Source organism: Chrysemys picta, chromosome 2 (genome assembly GCF_011386835.1).
Source record: "Chrysemys picta bellii isolate R12L10 chromosome 2, ASM1138683v2, whole genome shotgun sequence".
Classification (NCBI taxonomy): Eukaryota; Metazoa; Chordata; order Testudines; family Emydidae; genus Chrysemys; species Chrysemys picta.
The window spans coordinates 186530243-186551876 of NC_088792.1; the positions used below are offsets into that span (position 1 = coordinate 186530243).

General features: G+C 44.5%; 1 protein-coding gene across 14 annotated transcripts in view; it reads right to left on the bottom strand.

Annotated features, from left to right (window-relative positions):
* DCDC2 (doublecortin domain containing 2) overlaps positions 1–21634 on the bottom strand; it is a 136385-nt gene that overhangs the window by 99211 nt on the left and 15540 nt on the right. For 8 of the 14 annotated variants that reach the window (XM_042860482.2, XM_065581984.1, XM_008164466.4 and 5 more), the window contains 2 exons: positions 18391–18751; positions 9853–9904 (listed from right to left, as the gene is read on the bottom strand). In XM_042860482.2, coding sequence (XP_042716416.2) covers positions 9853–9904; positions 18391–18683 — 345 coding nt within the window. In that variant the 5' untranslated portion in view covers positions 18684–18751. Of the gene's footprint in view, positions 1–9852; positions 9905–18390; positions 19186–19849; positions 19868–21634 lie in introns of those variants that run through there. The other 6 variants (XR_508289.4, XM_042860483.2, XM_042860485.2 and 3 more) reach the window with 4 other exon arrangements.

The window sequence follows — 21634 nt, forward strand, 5'->3', positions numbered from 1 at the left end:
CCATACTCAGCCCCTGAAGCAAATTGCGAAAGAAATCAAGTTTTTAAGATGGGGAGCAATAAAGAACACTTAAGGGGTCTTTATCAGGCATATTTGTATGGCAGTATGAATGGACATCATGCATACAATTCAATTGCTTCCAAGCATAAAGCAATATTTTGTGTATGCTATTTTTATAACAGGAGCTGTGATTGCTTATTGCTAAAAATCAGGAAAAATTTGCTTCTGTGAGGATTAGTTTGGCCTGGCAAAGCTGATCCCATCTTCAGCTGCATTCTGAGAGCACTGAAAAATGGGATAGTTCAATCATTTTTCAACTGTTTTCAGAAGTACCTCACGACATTTTTCCTCTACTGAAGAAATGGGAATTAATTTTCAGTGATCAATGGCTAAAAATCTAAGAACCGAATCAACAGTCCACTCACAGTGTCTACATAACAGCAACTTTTTCTCAGTGGTTAGGTGTAGGAACTATTTGTCAGGTAACCCTAAATACAAAACTTCCAATAAGTACAAAAAGCATAAATACTGGAATTAATTCCAAGTATTTTTCATATCGATTTACACGATATGTCATAACAAAAAGTCTACCCAGCGTTAAGGATTTAATCATATGATACACTGAGCTCCAAATATCAGCTCCCCAAATCAAATTATTACAAATTCATCCAGTTACAAACACTACTTACAGACCAGTGCAGACCAGGAAGACATATTGTACCATCACTACTGTCTATTCTGAAAGAGGCATCAAAAAGGCTCAAACAGGTAGATCCAGAGATTTAACTGTCAAACTTTATGTAGCCCTTACTGATTCTGAAATAATTAAGTCACAACATATAAATGAAAAACGGGAAGCAGAATTCCAGGATATGACAGAGAATGGCAGACATCCTCCAAAATACCTATACACATACCTCCTCACTGTGCTTTGGAGAAAATTCCAGTGGAAAGATATCAAATGCTTCTTCTACATTCTAGCAATTACTAACCTCTGCTGGAGAAGATGTGGGCATATTGGCCACCACACACTCACCTTCTGGACCTGCCCACAGACCCACACATTCTGGTCACACACATGAAAACTCACAGAAATCCTTTGACATATATTTCAAACAAAACCTCAAACTATTATGTCCTGATGGACACACCTCCAAATATCCATAATGACAAAGAGTGATACTTGCTCAAAATATTAACAGCTACTGAAAGAAAATGCATCATTATACTATGGCTGGCAAAACGAGAACCTACAAGCTGTGCAGCATGGGGCACGGGTCACTTGTCAGTTTGAACTAGAGTAAATGGTGGATTCTCTGTAATTTGAAGTCTTTAAATCAAGATCTGAGGACTTCAGTAACTCAGCCAGAGGTTATGGGCCTATCACAGGTGTGAGTGGGTGAGGTTCTATGGTGTGTGATGTGCAGGAGGTCAGACTAGATGGTCCTTTCTGGCCTTAAAATCTATGAGTCTATGAAATACAAGAAATTAAAGGGATGAAATAAATCCCAGACAGAATCTGAAAATCCTAGGGACTGTTTGAAGATCACTGGGCTCTAGCCAGTACTCTACTTTTAACATATAAGAGACAAGGACAAATGGTAACAGCCCAGAATTAAAACCACATTACCTCACCCAGATAGGACATGCCCATCCATCCACCCACATAATAATACAGAAAGATTTTTCCCCAACCTACTACACATCTGCCTACACTATACACAAACCCTACAATACGAGTTTGTGTACCTCTCTCTCTCTATGCTCCAATATATATTGACATGACATTTTCTTATGTGCCTGTGAATGTCTTTTTAAAATACACACAACAAAAAGAAGCTATTATAATACAAATAATAATGATAATAATAAACAGTCTCACAGCTTGCCATGTGGTCACCTTGTTCCAGAAATCCATGTCAAAAACTGATCAGTGGATAAGACAACTGAAAGATGTTGCTGTTTAGAAAAAAATCTGTCTATTAGCTCTTAAGGACAAATATAACAATATGATCAGCAAAGGGCCTTAACACAGGACCACCTAAAAACTCTGGAGAATAGATGTCATTCCATATGAGCACGTACAATCTTCATTTGCACGTCTCAGTAAGGGCAAACTAGTTCTTTAATATTATAGTACATACTCTCATTCAAATAAGGGCTTGTGACTCTCTGTTTTCACAGTAACGTGATGTTTACTTCAGTATGTTCAAATCTCTGTCCTCCATAAAATATCTTTTCTTTTTCAATTGAGTATATTTTTCTGAATCAAATAAAGCTTAAAAGAACTTAAAAGAGTTGCAAATACTGCATACAGTTCTGGTCACCCCATCTCAAAAACGATATATCATAATTAAAAAAGGTACAGAGAAAGGCAACAAAAATGATTAGGGGTATGGAACAGCTTCCATATGAGGAGAGGTTAAAACAACGGGGACTGTTCAGCTTAGAAAAGAGATGACTAAGGGGGAATATGATAGAAGTCTATAAAAGCATGAATGGTGTAGAGAAAGTGAATAGGGAGTGTTACTTACCCCTTCACATAACAAAAGAAGCAGGGGTCACCCAATGAAATTAATAGGCAGCAGGCTTAAAACAAAAATAAGAAAGCACTTCTTCACAAAACACACAGTCAGCCTGTGGAATTCATTGCCTGAGGATATTATTAAGGCCAAAAGTATAACTGGGTTCAAAAAAGAATTAGATATGTTCATGGAGGTTAGGTCTGTCAATGGCTATTAGCCAAGGTGGTCATGGATGCAACCCCATGCTCTGGGTGTCCCTAAGCCTCTACCAGAAGCTGAGATGGATGACAGGTATGGGAATGGATCACTTGATGATTGCCCTGTTTGTTCATTACAAACAATTAGGCTTTATTCATAATAATCAAACGGTAAGTATGTTGACCCACCTTCCCTCCAGAGATTAGACAGTTTAACAACATTTGAGATACACCTGTACTGTAGATCAGTGGTTCTCAAAGCCAGTCCGCCGCTTATTCAGGGAAAGCCCCTGGCGGGCTGGGCCGGTTTGTTTACCGGCCGCGTCCGCAGGTTCGGCCGATCGTGGCTCCCATTGGCTGCGGTTCACCGCTCCAGGTCAATGGGGGCTGCAGGAAGCGGCGCGGGCCGAGGGATGTGCCGGCTGGTCTTCCCGCAGCCCCCACTGGCCTGGAGCAGCGAACTGCGGCCAGTGGGAGCCGCCATCGGCCGAACCTGCAGACGCGGCAGGTAAACAAACCGACTCGGCCCGCCAGGGGCTTTCCCTGAACAAGTGGCAGACTGGCTTTGAGAACCGCTGCTGAAGATCATTTTAACTACAAACGGAACGTATTCCTTCAAAATGAATTCTACTGCCAAAAGACTGGAGGACAGAAAGAGACCTGGGAAATATGTTGCATCAAGGTTGTAGCCTGAGTCAGGGTAAATGTTTTTACACTACAGTATTTTTCCCATCAGTACTGCAGTAACAGGAATGAAGGTATATTTGTTTGTGTTGGAATAAAAGCCCATAAGGGGCCTGCCAGTGTAATTTACAGCAGCCCTGAGGCTGGCATACAATTTGCCCCAGAATCAGGGAGCTGCAGCTGGCTCCTTTGCATTCTCCTTCACCTCCACTACTGAGTCTAGCTAATACTGGGCATAGTTGAGAATCTGATGCCATAAAACTGTTCTTCAGACTTTTTTCCCCAAACTTCCCAGGAAAACCTCCATGTGACAATTCTGGGGGTCTGCCTTGTTATTGGGGAAATTAAGGGATGTTGAAAATTTGATTTTTGATAGGAAGCTAGCTTCACCCTTAAGCACAGAGGAGCTACCACAATGCTGGGATATGGCAGATGTCTTGTTATTTATCTATCGGGATAAATGAGAAAATGGTGGGGAAGGAGAAGGAGGGAGACAGCAGTTGGTGCATGAATAGGAATTCTGATCCACATAAAAAACTTCTGACCCCGTCATTTTCACCAAATTTTCACCAACAAAATTCATCAACTGGAAATTTGGAATATTTCGACCAGTTCTAGAGGTACCCTTGTCACTGCAAGGATACAACAGGAAATACTGTCATGTTTCTGGTCTATTTTAAAAAACTGAATTTAGTTCTAAAGAGAAAGCCCTGTCAATCACCCCCAATGAGCACTCTCCTGCTGACATAGCCTGTGCACACTACTACTTAAGCTGGCGTAATTTATGTCACTCAGCGGGGTGTTTTTTCACACCCTTGAGCGACAAGTTTTGCTGACATAAGCGGTAGTGTAGACATGGCTCAAGGCTGACTGCAAAGAGTTACAGAGGGGTCTCACAAAAGTGGGTGACTGGGCAACAAAATGGCAGATGAAATTCAACACTGATTAGTGCAAAGTAATGAACATTAGAAAAAATAATCCCAACTACACATATATAATGATGTATTCTAAATTAGCTGTTACCACTCAAGAAAGAGATCTTGGTGTCACTTTGGATAGTTCTCTGAAAACTTCCACTCAATACACAGCAGAGATCAAAAAGGCTAGGAGAATGTTAGGAACTATTACGAAAGGGATAGAAAATAAGACAGAAAATATCATAATGCCACTATATAAATCCAGGGTGCACCCATACTTTGAATACTGTGTCCACTTTTAGTCGCCCCATCTCAAAAAGGATATAGTGGAACTGGAAAAGGTTAGGAGGAGGGCAACAAAGAAGATCCAAAATATAGAGCAGCTTCCATATGAGGAGAGACTAAAAAGATTAGAGCTGTTCAGTTAAGAAAAGGGACAACTAAAGGGAGGTATGATAGAGGTCAATAAAATCATGACTAGTGTGGAAAAAATGAATAGAGAAGTGTTATTTTCCTCTTCCCACAATACAAAAACCAAGGATCACTCAATGAAATTAATAGGCAGCAGGTTTAATACAAAGTAAACAAGAGGAAGTATGTTAACCTGTGGAACTCGTTGTCATGGGATGTTGTGATGGCCAAAAGTATAACTGGGTTCAAAAAAGAACTAAATAAATTCATGGAGGATACGTCCTCGGCTATTAGCCAAGATGGTCAGGGATTCAACCCCATGCATAGGGGCTAGCCTAAACTCTTGACTACCAAAAGTCAAGAAGAGAAGACAGGCTTGGAGCACTCCAGCTGCCCTGTTCTGTATACTTCCCCTGAAGCTTTGGTACTGCCCACTGTAGCAGGCAAGATACTGGGCTACATGGACCACTGGTCAGACCCAATATGGCCGCTCTTGTGTTTCTTTTGTGCTGAGGGATAAGGTGCCTGGCCAGTTCCATCTTCTTTCTAAGAAGGCTTAGGAAGAGGCAGAACTGATGGGGAGGGCAGATGTTTTCTCACCCTCCTCAGCACATCAAGAAGAGGCAAGGCAGTGGCAGTTGTCTTTAGAAAAAGAGCTTCCCTTACCCTGATGGTAGCCAGGAGCTGCTTGTGAAGCCACCAATAAGCTCCTTGGTCAACATTTAGCACTAGGCAGCTCTGATCTGGATGGGTGCTCTAGTGGCTAGTGGAATACAATTAATTAATTAATTAATTAAACAAAATATAAAATAGCTTCCTCTGCTTTTTTCCTTAAGCTCTCAGAAAACTGAAAAGGTAGGCTCTGATGAGTGCATTTGCAGGAGCTGAGCCATAAATATCTTTCCTTACCAATTTTGTTCCTTTCCCTTAGGCAAGTACTGATTTTTTTAAATGAAACAAACTAGGAAGGTTTTATTTATGAAATTCTATTTAAATTAATGCCTTATCATACCAAAGCATCTTTGTGGAACAGCATCAAAAAATCCCACACAGTGCTAGGAATAAAAATGCATAGGAAACAGGGAGAATAAAAACAAAATATTGGTTTTTGGTCCCGTACCGCCTCCCAAAATGTATGATTTATTTTTAATTCCATAACAATGAAGTGGTATATTAGCAAAAAGTAAAACAGGACTTGCTTCATCAAAAAGCTATTTTACACAAATAAATCTGGAGATTAAAGTTCTTGGCAGTAACCCTTTAAAGGAGATTTTCTAATGAAATGTTAATGCATTAAAAACAGTTGGTGCCATGTAGCTGCTCTTCATATCCCTAGATGAACATTTACAGATTATTTGGTTTAATTTTATTTTTAGACTCCTATACTCAAATACATTAATTACACAGAATTAAACAGCTAGCTATGTCTGCATTAGATACTCTGAAGATAACAAATAGAATCCAAAGTGCAAGTAAAATGCAAATTGAGATATGGGAAAATACTTGAAATATTATGTGAAAGCAGTTTATTTTAAAAATGTAATGTAGTCAAAAACCCAACTATCTATCCAAAGACAGTTTGATGGAAAATTTTCAGCCAGCCCCAACCATAGCATCCAAGCTCACCTGTACCTTTTGAACAGTGACAATATAATATCAAGTAGGGTAGGGTATTCAGTCTTTACCACTTCCAATATTGTGCAGAACCTAATGTGTTTTGCAATGGTATGATCCTGTGGGATGAGAGTCCATGTCACTCGGATATAGAAATAACTATTTTTTTTATATCTCAGCGACATTTCTTTTTACAACTCCTGGCTGATGAAGAGCATCAATCCCAAAAACTATCCTTTCAGAAGTATAAAGCACTCTTAGTAGTGCAAATAGGGGTTTAATGTATGTAACCTGGGGTAACAGACACTTAATAATGAGAGATCCTCAAAGTTGAGCAGTATTAGCACCCGACAGACATTTGGTGTGATGCTGTGATATTCTTCATTATCCAAAGGATGTAAAATGTGACACATTCTGTCTGCTAAAAAACTATTTTAAATGTTGTATGTGAAAATCTGTGAGTCTTTTACCTATTATTACTACAAGTAACATCTAGGAGTACTATACATGAAATATTTTTTCAGTTAATTTACATTGCACATTGAGCAGCCCTTTATAGGAAAGTATTTTCACTATCTCCCTGTATAGTCAGTTAGTTCTTTTTCCCTGTTATTTGTTAGTCTTAATATAATGGAGTAGCACCCATGAGCACCCTTTCTGATTGGGTGTGTCTGCAGTCTTTAAACAATCCTGGACCATATCCCCAGGGTTTCTTCCCTGGAGGCAATGGTTTCACACTCTTGGTCTCTTCAGGCCCCAGCTCTCCAGCTGGGCCTCTTAACTGTTCAGTTCCCCTTCTGGGGATTTATTGCTGTATGATTATAGGCCACTTTCCCAGTGGCCTATGTGTGGGGGACCTGCCCCCCCCCACTACTCCAGGTCCTGGCCCAGGGACCCTAAGAATAGCAGCCACATGCTGCCACGTCCCTTTAATGAAACTATTTCAGTTCCCTGGACCACTTCCCTGCAGCCCCAGCCTTCACCGATGTGTCACCCTTTCTGTAGGGCTGAAGTCTTGTATTCAGTCCCAGCAGCCCTCCAGAAGTTCCTTCTTGCTCCCCTGGTCACTGCCAGTACTGAGCTGTCCATGGTGCTGCATTTCCCTTTGGTCAGCCAGAAGCACGAGCTGCACTTCTCTGGCTCTAGCAAGGAACTGACTCTGGGCTGCACTGCAGCTCCTTTTATACTAGCCTGCAACCCTCTGATTGACTAGGCCTTCACAGTCTCTCTAGGCCACTCAGAGGACTTAGCTCTATTGCTCCTTTCCTGGGATAGGTGTGGCAGGATCCTGAGGCATCCAGCAAGGGGTTTCTGGGCTTAGTCCACCCCGTCACACCTTTACACAGCAAAAGGGAGAGAGAAGCAATTTTTAAAATAAAAAAAAATGAAATTAAATACTGACTTGACCTATGCCGAGGACCTATATTGTGTCCCTGGGGTGCATACATAATTCTTAGTAACTTTGAACAAGAAAGAAGTTGCCACAGTGCAAACATTGACTGTGCAAGCTTTCCCACACCATTTGTCAATGAAGCCTGTTCCTGACCTGCGATATCTTTATTATTCCAGTGAAAGGTTTCTTCTGAGCAAAGTCTGTGAATCTGGCTGAAATTAGTTGATTTGTTTGCGGTTCGGTAAGGTGGACAAACGGAAACTACGATGAAGCCATCCCACTGATTCTCAGCTGTGATCCAAGTCAGAATGTAAAATCCTTCTTAAAGGGTAAAAGGCTTATGCACTTACCCACTGGGGCACTTGTCTTAACCTCCAACTCGCGCACACAACACAATGGTGCAGAGTAAGGTGAGCTGAAATTGTTGTTTTTCAAAACAGTTAAGCATCTATCTGATGCCATATTTACATTGGGGCACTGCAAGGAACAAAGAAGAATTCCTCCCACATCTCAAGGGCGAGCTATGCATTGCTGGATCAGAGAAAGTAATTTGAAATTTTTTCTGTAAATATATTTTCACTGTGATGTATGACTCCTGTTAATTATTGAAAGCATTGCATGCCTAATTCCCATTGTACATCACTGAAAAGGTGCCTAAAGATGCCCTTCTTAGGCTATGTATACACTACAGCTTAAGTCAGTATAACTTACTCACTCACAGGTGTGTGAATAAGCCACCCCTCTGAGTGACATAAGTTACACCATCCTAAGCGCTGGTGTGGACAGTGCTAATGTCGGTGGAAGAGCTTCTCCTGCCGACTCAGCTACCAGCCGCTCGTGGGGGCTGGAGTAATTAAATTGATGGGAGAGCTCTCTGCTGTCAGCTTAGAGCATCTGCAGTAGCAGCACTACAGTGGCGCAGCTGCAAGTGCTGTAGTGTAGCCATAGCTAGTCTGTGGATGGCCCTTGGCCATGGAATACACTACCACTAGATATCAGGATGATTACAAGTTTCTCTACTCTTAATGCCGGTGCAAGATACACCCCCTTTAAGCAGGGCTTTTCCCAGTAGTGAATTAGTGTAACAGCCTTTGCAGACTGGAACCAGGTGAGTAGGAAGCTCAAAAAAGGGAGGAGCATTAGGTTCATTTTAGGGCATATTCTGGTGTGATATAATGCTTACTCCTGTATCTAGGGTGAAATCCTGGCTCCATTGAAGTCAATGGCAAAACTCCCACTGACTTCAGTGGGGCCAGGATTTGACATCTAGTGCCTAGAAGCAAAGGTGCTGTGTGCATTAGAAATGCAGATAGATATAAAAACTGGTGAAGCAGCATTATTTTCTCACTGATGCAATTATTGTTTACTTTCTGTTACAGATTTGATAAGAAAGACCTTTACTGATTCCTCTTGGAGTTTGTTTCATTTCCTTGTTAGGTTAAAACGCCTATTCCCAGCAGTCACATGTCTCTGACATAAGCCTTAGAGGTCAGTGTAGGACTATAGGGCTCTCCGGAAAATGAGAATTCTGCTTTGCAAAACAACAACAACAACAACAACAACCAAAAAACACCAAAGGTTTTGGAATTTGGTTTCATTCTCTTGGTCTCTCTTTGGTTTTGACCAGAAATTCCATTATGGACCTGAGAAATCTTCCAGACAAAAAGTTTTGGTTTCCCGAGCAGCTCAAGAAGGCTGTCCATATTTTTTTCTAAAATTTGTCAGCCAGAACATGGAAAACTGATTTTTTTTTCAACAAAACTTTTTTCATTTTCATCAAAATCTTCCACAGCAAAGAGCTTCATTTTCTAATCACAACTAATGATAACAGCAATAAAATGTTTGTACTGATGCTTTATTTTATTGCTAGACCTGCCAGCTGTCAGAGCTGAAAGGAAGACAACCAGTTCATCACAGTCAGAATTAAAATGTGGGAAGTGTGGATGGGGCTAACGGTCACATCAATAACATCTTCATAATGTTGAACAACTTGGTTTTGATCATTTCTGAACATGAGATACCAAAGCACAAACCGAAATTTTCAATAAGAAATGTAGAGATGACACTAGTATTAATGTTAGATTTTTTAAAAAATAGTTGAGTCTCATTACCTCATTATTGACTTCTGCAGGCTTTTTCTTTGCCTCTCCTATGTCCAAATAGCTTGGGGAAGAGAAAAGAATGGTATAGGTTACTTATAGCTGCATTTAATCTCAACAACAAATATTTTTGCTTATATTTAATTAAATTAGCATGAGTAAAATAAGATGTAGAGAGTTTTCACTTATATAATTATAACCAAAGTTTTATACTGAAACAAACTGACCACTTGCAGCACTGAAAAGAAACCATGCCACAATAGCATAAAGTGCTCTTAATTCAGGTTTCTAATTAAAAAGTTTACCAGATGCCTACCAGTCAGAGACCGATACAAAAGACAGAGGAGGAGTCACCAGCTAGAGTCAGGAACCCAGTTCTTGTAAAAAGCACAGCCCCTCACTAATCCAGTTCTTAGAAAGAGGCTCAGTTACTACTGTGATGAGGGACAGTAAATAGATTAGATGTATAGGTGTTGTGCTAGGATTCCTGTCAGGGTGCTAACTCTGGCCCCTGCTCAAGGATTCCATCTTCCTGATCAGCCTCTAGTACAGAGGTGGGCAAACTACGGCCTGTGGGCAACATCCGGCCTGCGGGACCGTCCTGCCAGGCCTTTGAGCTCCCAGCCGGGGATGCTAGCCCCCAGCCCCTTCCCTGCTGTCCTCCCTCTCCCGCAGCCTCAGCTCACCATGCAACCAGCGTTCTGGGCAGCAGGGCTGCGAGCTCCTGCCAGGCGGCGGGGCTGTGAGCTCCTGCCGGGCAGCACGGCTGCGAGAGCTGCCGGCCTGCCTCGGTGCTCTAGACTGCACGGCGGTGTGGCTGGCTCCGGCCGGATGGTGCGGCTGCCAGGCCTGGTGCTCTGAGCAGTAAGGGGACAGGGAGCAGGGACTTGGATAAGGGGCAGGAGGTCCCACGGGGCAGTCAGGGGACAGGGAGCAGGGGGGTTGGATAGGCATGGGAGTCCAAGTACTGTAGTGCAATCTCTTTATCATGAAAGTTGAACGTACAAATGTAGAATTATGTACAAAAAAAACTGCATTCAAAAATAAAACAATGTAAAACTTTAGAGCCTACAAGTCCACTCAGTCCTACTTCTTGGTCAGCAAATCACTCAGACTAACAAGGTTGGTTACAATTTGCAGGAGATAATGCTGCCCGCTTCTTGTTTACAATGTCACCTGAAAGTGAGAACAGGCATTCACATGGCATGGTTGGAGCTGGCTATTTACATGCCAGATGCGCTAAAGATTCATATGTCCCTTCATGCTTCAACCACCATTCCAGAGGACATGCTTCCATGCTGATGATGGGTTCTGCTTGATAACGATCCAAAGCAGTGCAGACCTGACGCATGTTCATTTTCATCATCTGACTCAGATGCCACTAGCAGATGGTTGATTTTTTTTTTTTTTTTTGGTGGTTTGGGTTCTGTAGTTTCCGCATGTGTTGCTCTTTTAAGACTTGTAAAAGCATGCTCCACATCTCGTCCCTCTCAGATTTTGGACGACACTTCAGATTCTTAAACCTTGGGTTGAGTGCTGTAGCTATTTTTAGAAATCTCATATCGGTCACTTCTTTGCATTTTGTCAAATCTGCTGTGAAAGTGTTCTTAAAACAAACGTGCTGGGTCATCATCTGAGACTGCTATAACTTGAAATATATGCAGAATGCAAGTAAAACCAAGCAGGAGACATACAATTCTCTCCCGAAGGAGTACAGTCCCAAATTTAATTGACGCATTATTTTTTTTTAACGAGCATCATCAGCATGGAAGCATGTCTTCTGGAATGGTGGCCAAAGCATGGAAGGGACATACAAATGTTTAGCATATCTGGCATGTAAATACCTTGCAACGCCAGCTACAAAATTGCGATGCGAACGCCTGTTCTCACTTTCAGGTGACATTGTAAATAAGAAGCAGGCAGCAGTATCTTCCATCAATGTAAACAAACTTGTTTGTTTTAGCAACTGGCAGAATAAGAATTGGGCCTAAGTGGACTTGTAGGCTCTAAAGTTTTACACTGTTTTGTTTTTGAGTGCAGTTATGTAACCAAAAAAAAATCTGCATTTGTAAGCTACACTTTCAGAATAAAGAGATAGAATATCAAGATTGGAAGGAACCTCAGAAGGCCATCTAGTCCAACCCCCTGTTCAAAGCAGGACCAATCCCAAGACAGATTTTTGCCCCAGATCCCTAAATGTCGCCCTCAAGGATTGAACTCACAACCCTGGGTTTAGCAGGCCAATGCTCAAACCACTGAGCTATCCCTCCCCCCTACACTTCAGTACTTGTACGTGGTGAATTGAAAAATACTATTTCTTTTATCATTTTTACAATGCATATATGTGTAATAAAAAAAAATAATATAAAGTGAGCACTGTGCACTTTTGTATTGTGTTGTAATTGAAATCAATATTGAAAATGTAGAAAAACATCCAAAAATATTTAATAAATTTCAATTGGTATTCTATTGTTATAAGTGCGATTAATAGCAATTAATTTTTTGAGTTAATCGCGTGAGTTAACTGCGATGAATTGACAGCCCTAATTAAAACCTATATTCCCACACAAAAAAACTTTGATAAGGTGACGTTTGAACTGCAGTACGCATTGGTTGTTTGACTGTGTGAAAGTAGAATTAATTATATTGTTAAAATAGAATGGATTAAAGAAATGCTGTATGTTCCTTTAAGCAGGAATAAGGAATGTTGAAATATAGTTGTCAGGAAGAGAAACATTAAGGTATGAAACAATGGGTCCACTTAAGCTGATGGTGGGATATTAACAGGAGATCGGTAACAGATAGTAAGGAAATAAGATATGTATTTCTAACCCCAGGTAAACTTATCAGTTCTGCTTCCTTTTGTTATCTTGTTAAGTTCGCGCCCTTTTATCTGTATAAATAAGATAGTTTGAGTCTTGCATGGTACTCACATTATCTGAGTGTATTAGCAGAGCGCTTTGCTAATAAACAGAGTGGTCTGACAAATTGTGAGTCCTGAGTCTGACTTTGACAACTGCATATTGCCTTTCAAGAAAATTAGAGTTAAAAAAAAAAAAACACCTCATGCTTAGGAACTTGGGGTTGGACTCCTTGAACAAAGCACCCTAAGTAACTTAACTCTGCCCACATAGTTATACGCTGAAAAACTAAGAAAAATATAGGTCTCCTATGTGTGCCAGGCACCAGGCACAGCGATTTTGGCTGTAACTCTGTGCAGGAACATGCAATGGGGCATGTGCTGGAGCCCAGGATGCTGCAGTGGGTAGTTGTATCTCAACACAGTGCTTCATTTTGGCACTTCCTACAGAAGTTAAAGATGAACTGGCAGATGGCTGGAGTTCAAGTGTCTCCTTTAAGCTGTCTTTGCCAGAAGCATCAGATTCATTGGCAGCTGGTCAGTGTTCAATACAGGGTTTTCCCCATTAGCACTTCCAGTTGGAAGACACACATGCATCTGCAGGCAATCATCATTCAGTGCAGGGTCCGCACAGTGGCATTTTCTGCTGGGAGTTCCACATGCATCTGCAGGTGAGCAGAGTTGGGTAGAGGGTCTCCTCAACAGATTTTCTTGAAAGCAGCCACAAAAGTATTGGTAGATGAGCAGAGTTTGATACACATCTCCCATTAGCACTTTCTGCTGGGAATCCAGGATGCAAGCATAGTCTCCCAGAAGCATTATTGCTCTGTGGTCAGCAGCTGGGATCTGATGTGTCTGTGAGTCAAAAAACTTCTTGTGGCAAAATTTCAAATTAAGGAGGCCTGCATAAAAATGACGTTGCAATGAAAAAACACCATTAACCTGGAAATAGCGATGCCAAAGCACCAAGGCTCTAGAGCAGGGGTCGGCAACCTATGGCACGCATGCCAAACACGACACACGAGCCGATTTTGAGTGGCACGCAGCCCCCTGCCGCGGTCCCGGCCCCCCGCCCCACTCAGCCCCCCTCGCCCACCGCTCTCCCCTGCGGGGGCAGGAGGCAGAAGCTTGGTTCTGCGGCAGCCAAGCTTCTCCCCTCCCCGACTTCTTCCCCCAGCGGTGCTTTCCTGCCCCGCCCCCTCTCCGTCAGCTGATGGCCCGAGCGAGGGGGAGGGGGAAGAGCAGCAGCGTGCACACAGCTCCATAGAGCAGGCAGAGAGAGGTAGGGATGGAGCCTGGGGGAAGGGGGTTGAACAGGGCATATCCCTTCCAGCCCCCTGCCATGAGCCGCTCAGGTCGAGCACCACAGCCTTCTGCCCTGCACCCCCAGCCCTCTGTTCTGAACTCCCCACACCCCAACACACACCCAGCCTTCTGCCTTGCACCCCCACACACCCCCAGCCCTCTGCCCTGAACCCCCCACACCCCCCACAGCCCTCTGCCCTGATCACTGAACCCCTGCCACACACACACCAGCCTTCTGCCCTGAACCTCCTCCCCCAGCCCTCTGTCCTGACCCCTGAAACACACCCCCACCAGGTCTGGAGTCCCGGCCGCAGGCCCTGATCTGCCAGCCTAGGTGAACAGAACCCCAGGCTGATGGCGTAAGATCAGCATTTTAATTTAATTTTAAATGACGCTTCTTAAACATTTTGAAAACCTTGTTTACTTTACATACAATAGTTTAGTTATATTATATATAGACTTATAGAAAAAGACCTTCTAAAAAAGTTAAAATGTATTACCAGCACACGAAACCTTAAATTAGAGTGAATAAATAAAGACTCGGCACACCACTTCTGAAAAGTTGCCAACCCCTGCTCTAGAGTATTGAACTGAAGTCTTCAGAGTGCTGAAGTATCAAGATACAACAAGGCTTCAAGGCAACACGTCCAACACCAAGGCAAAGCACTGAAACACCAGAGATGAAAATGCAGAGACTCTTCAGTATAAGGGTCAAGGTTCCAAAGTAAAGTGCCCAACTGCTGCGGCTTCTCCGGGTATAAAGATGCCAAGGCTTAATGGGGCGGGGGGGAGGTGGCAACCTAAAATTTACAATGCTAAAAAAGACAAAGGTGTCATAAGGAATAGATACCTCACAAGAAAAAGTGTCAAAGGCCGAGAACAAATCACCAAAGCACTAAAGGCTTGTCCACATGGCAAATTAGTGCACAGAATCCACAGCGCATTCATCGACCATGCACTAAGTCACAGTGTGACTCCTGCTACCGCACCACAGAACTTTTAGTGGGTGCATACAGCTATTTAGTGTGCGATAGGCTACAGCACTATAGCTTTACACCCCAGCTTGCCACTCACTATTAATCTCTGTGTGGACAAGCCCTAAGATCAAGCTCTATACATACGTACACGCACAGCATACATTCACTTAGCACAGTTGTAAATGACTACACAAGCTGGAAGGCAGTAGAGGATCAGGTCTGGTATGTTTAGAAAAGTAATGTTATATAATTAGGAACTTTTCCTCTTCTTGGACAGTGGCTTTACAGTAGAGTGGGATTTTTCAAAAGTGCTCAGCAATGGCTTATCCCGCTTTCAGTGAAGATAGTGGTAAAATTCCCATTGACTTCAATAGGAGCAAGATTAGGCCAGTGCAGAGTGCTTTTGAAGATCCCAATCTATATCTATTGCACCATTTTAAAAAAGAATGTATACTGTCAGAAGAGACAGACATAAAGATGACATAATACTGGGGGAACTCTGCACCACTGCGTAAGTGCAGAATTCATGTCTCCCAGAGATTTCTTTGCTTCCCCACAGAAAAATAACTTTCAACGGGGAAGCAAAGGGAAGCCTCAAAACCAGTCACATACCCCTCCCCAGGGCGTGTTTTTCAGGCACTCAGAGCAGCCGGCAGAGAGGTACATCACCGCTTGGGATGCCCAGACCTGTGGCTCCTACCCTATGTCAGGCTCAGCTGCTAGTCCCAGCTGGGCTGGGGGTGGGGGAGGACAGGACTGCCTTGTCTCCTGCAAGAAGCAGCCTGGGCCAGATCAGACACACCCCAGAAACTTTCCCCAGCTGCAGGAAGCGTCGCACATACCCCCAGCCTCTTGCCCCCATCACTCCTCAGCTGCACCGGGGAGGGGTCTCTGTACAGGGAGCTGCTCCCCCATCCACCCAACCCCCGTTCATCCAGACCCCCCCATACCCAGACCCCGCTGCCGAGCCTCACCCCCCCACACACCTGAACCTCCACCTGCTGAGCCTCACCCCCTGCATCTGGAGCCCACCCTTCACTCAGACCCCCCCCCGCCAAGCCCCCGCCCCACATCCAGATCTGCACCCCTACACCCATGCTACCCCCACTGAGCCCCTTGCACTCAAACCCACACCCTGATGAGCTCCACACCCCCCTTCACCTGGACCACCGCGGCATACCACCTGGACCCCCACCCTAACCCCCCAACAAGCCCCTGTACATCCAGATCCTCCCCACTGAGCTGCCTGCAATCAGATTGTCCACCCAGAACCCTCACACCCCACACTTGGATCCCCCCACACTAAGCTCCTCCACACTTGGATTCTGCCGGGCTGAGCCTGCCTGCCCATACCTGGTTGCCTGGCATAGAGAGGCAGGGCCCTGGAGTATTTCTGGGGCAGGCCTGGCTCTTGCACTGTGTCAGGGTCAGGTGCAGCCTCACCACCGAGTCAGTGTACAGGGGTGGGGGGGCTGCAGGGCAATCCTCTACCTCCGTCCAGCTAGTGGCCTGTGCTCCCCACTGCCATGCTGGAGCCTCCACATTTATTTATTGACAAATAAAATTTGCAACATTTTAAAATATTGTGTGCAGAATTTTTATTTGTTTTGGTGCAGAATTCCCTCAGGAGTAAGTTACGGGGTCTAAACAGGGTTTGGGGGGTTGAAGTTCAAGTTCTAAAGATGGGAAATAGCCACTTAACCTTAAATATATAATTCTGCAATTATTGAAAGCGCAATTCCTTTCCCAGTCCCAGTTGTTCACGTGCTCCCTGTCCCCCAGATTTCTGCTAGGATTCGCACCAGAATGTCAGAACCATCTAGTGAGGGTTGTTGCCCTCGTTACCTTTGCCATGCCCATAAGGTGATCAGATGTCCCGATTTTATAGGGACAGTTCCGATACTCGGGGCTTTGTCTTATGTAGGCTCCTATTACCACCATTCCAATTTTTCACACTTGCTATCTGGTCACCCTACTTGCCCAGGAGCTGCCCCGGCCCATGTCTTTGCAGAGCTCATCTCTTCCCCGCTCCCCACCGCTGCGGCTGGCAGCAGTTCCTGTCCCTTCCCACTCGCACAGCACCAAGGGCAGCTAACACCTCCAGGCTGCTGCTGGCCACCGATATAATCCAGCCGCTTCCTCTCCCCTAGCTGCAGCGCAGGCAGGAAGTGGTTAAGGAGGCATTGTGCACTGTGGGGCCCTCAGGAACCTGCAGGGGTGGTTGGGATCTGGCAGAGGGGAGGAGGAGGAGATGACACGGCACCCAACCCGAGCCCAGGGAGAGAGTGGTGAGGGGTGCCCAGAGCAGCCTGGCTACATCCCTTCCCTGCCAGTGCGCAGTAATGCCATCCTGGGCTGGAGGCGACTCCTGCCATCGCCTGCCCTTCCACACAGACAGCAGCAGCAGCCTGGTAGAGCTGCAGGAGCTGAGGGGCACAGGGCACAGGGGCTCAGCCCACTCCGGACAGCCAAGCTACCTGCCGAAGGTGGGGGAGGGATTGCACTGAAGAAGGCACAGTGAGTGACTGTGAGGCCATGCAGCTTATGCCCCCCCCCCCACGTCATCACTGCGGACAGGGTTCACACCAGAACCTTTAAATTGTGGGGGGGGGGCACCAATATCAACAGTTATGTGTCGCCTCTGTTAAAAAACCCAAGATTATGGAACTCACTGTCAGACGAAATAAGAACAATAAGCCCACCACTTTGCCAAGGCTTTCCCACAATATTCTCATAACGATTCATTAACAAAAAAATAACGCTAAGCCTGCTTTTTGGTGGCAGGGCAGAGAAGGGAGAGAGCAAAAACACTGTTGTCTTTTCAATAACAGGAGGTGTTCAGCTACTGTGGTTATATAGAGAGCCATGTACCTACCTGGAATGAGCAGAATATTTTAAACATTTAAAAAAACAAGCAAGAAACAAAATTGTTTGGAAGGTCTAATCTGCAAGGCTCATCCAACTTTACCATACACACTTCTGCACTCTGCTCTCCCCAAATATTACTGAGCACCATATATTCCTCCCAAATGCAGGCAGTTACCATGCAGAGAAAATAATACATTATGCTGCAAAGATAGTGCATCTCTTGGTGTTAGGGTCTGTTTCTTTTATTTTTGTAAAGTACCAAGCAGAGATACTAGAATGCTAATTCTATGTTAAGCCTTAAAGAGGGAACCCTTCCCCCACCCCACAAAGCTGTATTAAATTTCCTCTGTCACATTTACTTAGATTTTAAACTCTTTGGGGCAGAGACTGTCTTTCTGTTCTGTATTTGTACAGCGCCTGGCACAGTGGGAGCCTAGTCCATGACTGGGGCTCCACAGCACTGCTGTGATACAAATAATAAAGGTTTAGATGCAAATGTTTCATTACATTTTCTAATTATTTTTTTCATTCATCACTCACTTGAGTTTCTTGAAGGCCTCCCTGCCACCAGCCACGTAGTGCTCTCCACTCTGGAGCTCCTCCAGCTGACGGACGCGATGCCCGCCCCGGGGGGTGTAGATGCTACGCACAGCCCCAAAAGGCGCCTTCACCCCACCGGTCACCTCTTTCAGGAAGACCTCGAAGTTGGACACCTTCTTCTCATGGACGACTACCCGGTGCCCCGGAAAGAACGGATCCCCGTTGCGATACACCAGCACACTCTTCACCATTGGCTGGGACAGGCAGGTCGGCTTCGTGGTGGGGCTACTCATGTTCACCTCCTCTCGCTGCTGTTGCTGCGGCCAGACAGTCAGTGCTGCCCTCCAGGCACTGTCTGCACCTGTTTATTCAACAAGAATGTTCCTCTCTCACACACACTGTCAAATACCTGTGATGCATGAACTGTGTACACACATGCACACAATACCTGCACCAAGCACCACCTCCAATAGGCAAATCCCTGTCTAAAACAACCAGGGAGGGATGAGAGCCTCCCTAAGGTTTCCAGTACAATTCTGTTCAGCCTTTCAAGAGCAACCTCTGCTAGGCAACCGATTCTTGCTGCTCCCTGGAGCCTGGTGTGGCTAACACAGATTACACTAAGCCATACCCCAAAAAACGTATATACAGATCTAAAGGAGGAGAAAAAGTAACTGAGCATAGTAAGGAACCCATAGTCCTGCCGGATCTTCACAGCCTCACTTTGCACTTGCAGCTCTCTTCTTTCGCAAGTGGTTTTACTCTGTTGCTCAGGAAACTTTATCTTCCCTCCCCTTCCCACCTCAAAAGAAAGGAAAAAAAAAAGAAAGAAACTCAGCCAAGTGAGGAGGGCTGCCAGACTGCAACAAACCGGAGAGATTAAGCCTAAACACACCAACCAAATCAGAGCTGGGCGAGTAATGAGACAAGGAGGGGAAGGGGGCTGAGTCACAAATATTTTATTTGGAAAAAATTGCATGAAATTTGTGACTATTTCAGAATTATTCACCATGGTGGAAATGTTTTAGAAAACTCGCAGAAAACTCACAGAATAAGTTATCTGGTGCCTTTCATTTGCCCATCTCTGTATCAACATAATTATATGGGAACAGTCAGCACCTCCTAGGAGTGCAGGATGAATGGGCCCCTTAGGCCCCCATGTGATCAGCAGTAGGTGCATCATTCAAACACCAATAGCCTGGCAGAGGGAAGAGAAGCAGAAACCCCAGTGCACACAGGGGACAAAGGTAATTCAAGTCAGGAGTGACAGGAGGTAAGGAATGGGAGCAGGGAGCAGCACCTGGCCTGGGGAGGCCCAGTACACTCTCTCTCTCTCTCTCTCTCTCTCTCTCTCACACACACACACACACACACACACACACACACACACACACTCGGTGTATGCGTGTGTGTGTCTCTCTCTCGCTCTCTCTCCACCTAGCACTCAGCTTTGAGCCACCTGGCACATCACACTGCTGCACACTGGACACTGTTGCTGAGTGTGTGTCTCATGCTCCTCTCTGGGGCTCCCAAAGGTGGGGAGAGAAGGAGGCACCAGCCGTGGCAGTTGGTTCTTGCTGTTGCTCAAGGAGCTTCTCCTGGGGGCGGGGGGTAGGGGGGAGAATGTTGTTAGTTGCCACAGTTTCCATAGTGACCCAGGTAGCTCAAGAGCAGGGGGAGCATCAATCCACTGCAGAGAAAGAAAAGCGCACTGCTGCAGCCCCCAGGGGGGAGGGAACCAGTGTGAGCCTGAAGGGGTGGAGGAAAGCTTGTGAGAACCCAAAAGAGGGGAGCGGGGAGAAGAGAGCTTGTGTGCACTTGAGGCGGGGAGGGGGGAGGGCGGAAGAAAGAGATGAACTCTAAGGGCTAAACTTCAGGGAGAATTTAAAGTCACCACACCTCTGGCAAAAAGAAGAACAGGAGGACTTGTGGCACCTTAGAGACTAACAAATTTATTAGAGCATAAGCATAAATTTGTTAGTCTCTAAGGTGCCACAAGTCCTCCTGTTCTTCTTTTTGCGGATACAGACTAACACGGCTGCTACTCTGACACCTCTGGCAGGACACTATGCAATGCCACAATTCCCAACAACTCTCATGGCCTATGTCTACACAGCAACAGGAAGCAGTTGTAGAGACTGAGACAGAGAATACAGCCATGCTGTGTTACAGCAGATCAGTACTGGGTTTATTGTCTTCATTATCGTCTTCTTGTTATTTAAATAAATTATGTTTTCTCCTCTGTAACAGACTCCCCCGGAGCAGAGACTGTGACTGTCCCCCCTCATCATACAAGGTGTACAAGAGAGGGGTGAAGGCGCCGTCTTCCCTCCTCACATATCTGCACACAAGGGCCGGATCTATCTATCCATTCATCCATCCATCCCTCTTTTTGAATGTTATCCATATGAGAGAAATTCTTTGGAATTAAAGTATTTCTGCCACTATGAATAATAGTTCAAAAAGCCAAGATACATTGCACAAGGGAAACCTCAGACTGCATTTTAACTTATTAATGTGCTTCAAACTTATTCAGACAATTTACCTGCAGATATTCTGGTGTAATGTTATGCTTACTCCTGTATCTGGGGTGAAATCCTGCCTCCCTTGAAATCAAAGGCAAAACTCCCACTCATCTCAGTGGGGCCAGGATCTGACCTCCAGTGTCTAGAAGCAACAGTGTTGACTGCATTAGAACTGTGGATGGATACAGCAACTGGTGAAGCACTATCTTCTCATTGGTGCTATTATTCTTTACTTATGGTTACAGATCTGATAAGAAAGGCCTTTACTGATTCCTCTTGTTTGTTCTACAAGGAAATAATGTTAAAATGCCTACTCTGTTTTGAGATATGTCCCTTAATTAACATTGTTTGCACAGAATCGGTTTCAGTGTCTTCAAAATAAGAGACACTCAGTTACATAAAATATTGCTGGGAGGACACAATTCAAAAGAAGAAGGGCTTGGTCCTCAGCGTATCTTCACTGCTATGGGTTCCTGGTCCAGGACTAGGTGCCATGGTAATACAAATAAATAAATAAAATAATAATAATGATGGGAGGATTCACTAGTTAGTAATCAGTTCTGCAGCCTTTACTTGCACAAGCAATTCTCCTGATGTTACTGGAACTACTTTCCTAGGTAAGGACTGGGCCTTAGAGTTTTTTCAGTGATTCAAAGATATAAAGTGCCATGTAATTGCTAAGCATTATTATTAGACTTTAAAAGGGGCAAAGGAAATTC